This window comes from Echinops telfairi, unplaced genomic scaffold (assembly GCF_000313985.2).
Source record: "Echinops telfairi isolate 266 unplaced genomic scaffold, ASM31398v2 ScPeMD7_4;HRSCAF=17, whole genome shotgun sequence".
NCBI lineage: Eukaryota > Metazoa > Chordata > Mammalia > Afrosoricida > Tenrecidae > Echinops > Echinops telfairi.
Window position 1 is genome coordinate 9,803,986 of NW_022103900.1, and position 2,336 is coordinate 9,806,321.

The 2,336-nt window shown below is 42.6% G+C and overlaps 1 protein-coding gene across 1 annotated transcript in view; it reads left to right on the forward strand.

Moving 5' to 3' along the window:
- Positions 1 to 2,336, forward strand: part of SLC38A11 (solute carrier family 38 member 11) — a 57,134-nt gene that overhangs the window by 37,778 nt on the left and 17,020 nt on the right. The window contains exons 6-7 of the mRNA XM_004703783.3: positions 551 to 621; positions 1,290 to 1,451. Coding sequence (XP_004703840.1) covers positions 551 to 621; positions 1,290 to 1,451 — 233 coding nt within the window. The remainder of the gene's footprint in view (positions 1 to 550; positions 622 to 1,289; positions 1,452 to 2,336) is intronic.

Sequence of the window (2,336 nt, forward strand, 5' to 3'; positions counted from 1 at the left end):
CTGTGAAAGGGTCGTTCGACCCCCAAAGGGGTCGCGACCCACAGGTTAAGAACTGCTGCTCTAGAGCTTGTCTTTGCTCACGTGCTAAGACTTAGTGACTGTAGTGCCCAAGTGCTGGCTATGAATTTCTCTGACATAAGGGGACTCTGGAAGGTGGAGTTAGAGAGGAATAAATGAGTTAGAGGGGAACAGAGGGTGGTTTATTTGGAAAGAATATGAGTATCCCAACTGGTAAGTGCATAACAAATATTTATTGTTAACTTGATGAGTAAATAAACACACTTATAAAAAGAGTCAGTAAGCACTGTACATATGTACAAACAGGGCCTTTGACATGCATTTTAAAGGATAAGGGTAAAGAGATAATACTGATATTCTTAGGAAACTTGTATAAATTAAATCAAATTAATGAGGGATCCTCATTTCGATTAAATATCATTTAAAAGATACTCAATTTAAATGTGTGCCCTTGTTTAGTTGTTATGTTCTCTGCTGTACTTGTGTTTGCATCTTTTTAATTATTCACCAAATTAACCGATTTTTCTTCTAGACCGAAAACAGAAGATGCCTGGGTATTTGCAAAGTCGAATGCTATTCAGGCTGTTGGTGTTATGTCCTTTGGTAAGTATGTGATTTCAAAGGCCCCTTGTTCAACACGAAGACGTGCGTAACCTGAAAGAGTGCTGTGTTTGTGTCTGACTAGCAGATGTCCTCGTTTTAGACTTCCTATTGGTAGCAGATGATCTAGTCAGTGCCAACATAAAATCAAGCTCAAGTTTTTCTCACTCATCACTAAAATTGCTTCCAGTTTGGACAACCCTCCTTCTTGCACAGAAAACTCATTACAGACGTCTTGTTCCTTCACTTGGAAGTCTAGCAAGTGTTAGGGAGTTCTTCAAAACCTAGCACAGAAAGTGTTACTAATTGGCCAGATGTCGAAAGCTACCACTCGGTTACATCCAAGAATGCATAGAAGCTCTTGGCTGCAAAGATGGTGTCGCTGAGCTGTCCCTTAAGACGGGAAGGGCCACTCAGAAAAGGAAAAGGAGCGAGCTGAATAGGCCTGGTTCACATCTAGGAGACAGGCCTGGGCCACATAAATCTGACGGGAATAAATTCTTTCATTTTAGAGCTGTTAGAAAATTTTTCTAACCTCTTTAGTAGATTTGGCATGCCGACATAATGCACCTCCCTGAGAAAATTTCAGAACTGAAAAAGAAAACCCTGCTGCTTGCTTTAATAATGCTGTTTTTCTTTCCTTCCTTCCTTTTTTTTATTTTGTATTGTAGCATTTATTTGCCACCATAATTGCTTCTTAGTTTACGGCTCTTTGGAAGAACCCACCGTAGCTAAGTGGTCTCGTATCATCCATGTGTCCGTCTTGGTTTCTGTAGTGATCAGTGTGCTTTTTGCTACCAGTGGATATTTGACCTTCACGGGCTTCACACAAGGTAATTAAGAGATTCAATCCCATTGTATCATTGGACATTCTTGTGGACGATGTTTCATGAACTTTGGATACAAGTAGACCCTTTGTTGTAGAGCAGCTCTGTTGGCGTAGTGGTTACAGATTGGCTACACTCTGGGAGGAAAGCGGTTCAAAACCACCAGCCACATGAAGGGGGAATGACCAGGCTCTCTACTCCCATAAAGAGTGACAGTCTCCGAAACCTACAGGGGCAGCTCCACCCTGTCCCCAAGGGTCGCTATGGGTAGGCGTCAACTCAAGGGCTGTGAGTTTGATTTTGGGTCCCCAATGTTGGACTTGTCTCTTCTAAGAGTCCACTGTACAACTTTCCTTATCTCCTCCTACCCCAGAGACTAAATCTGAACATATTTCTGTAATTCATACTCTTTCCTTTCATCCGACCACACTTTCGCTTCCAAACACATGAAGCTAGCTTCTCTGCTATTCCACCTCAGCCTCTCGGTCTCCACAGCTACTCACCTTCTTTTTGATTCTAATTGTCCTGAATTTCTCTGAGGCACCATATATCACTACTGAACATGCTTCCTGTGCTTGCTTAGAAGGAAAACATCATGGTTATTCTTTCTCTTCCAGTGTTTTATTTCTCTCTCTCTCTCTTCCAAGTGATCCCACTTTTGTTCCCGCCTTCCCATCCCACCCCGACTTCCATTCGCTACTCAAGCAAGCGGACTGCTTTTCTCCACAAATTCCCTGGAAACGGTTTTAAGCCTAGTCCAGACCTGTTTCTTACATGATTAGCCTCTTTCCTTGAGCACAAAAGGTCATCTTTCCCACAAAACCAGTCCCTGCCTCCCCACCACCTTGCTCGCACTAAACTTTAGTCTCTCTTCTTGAGTTTACCCAGGAT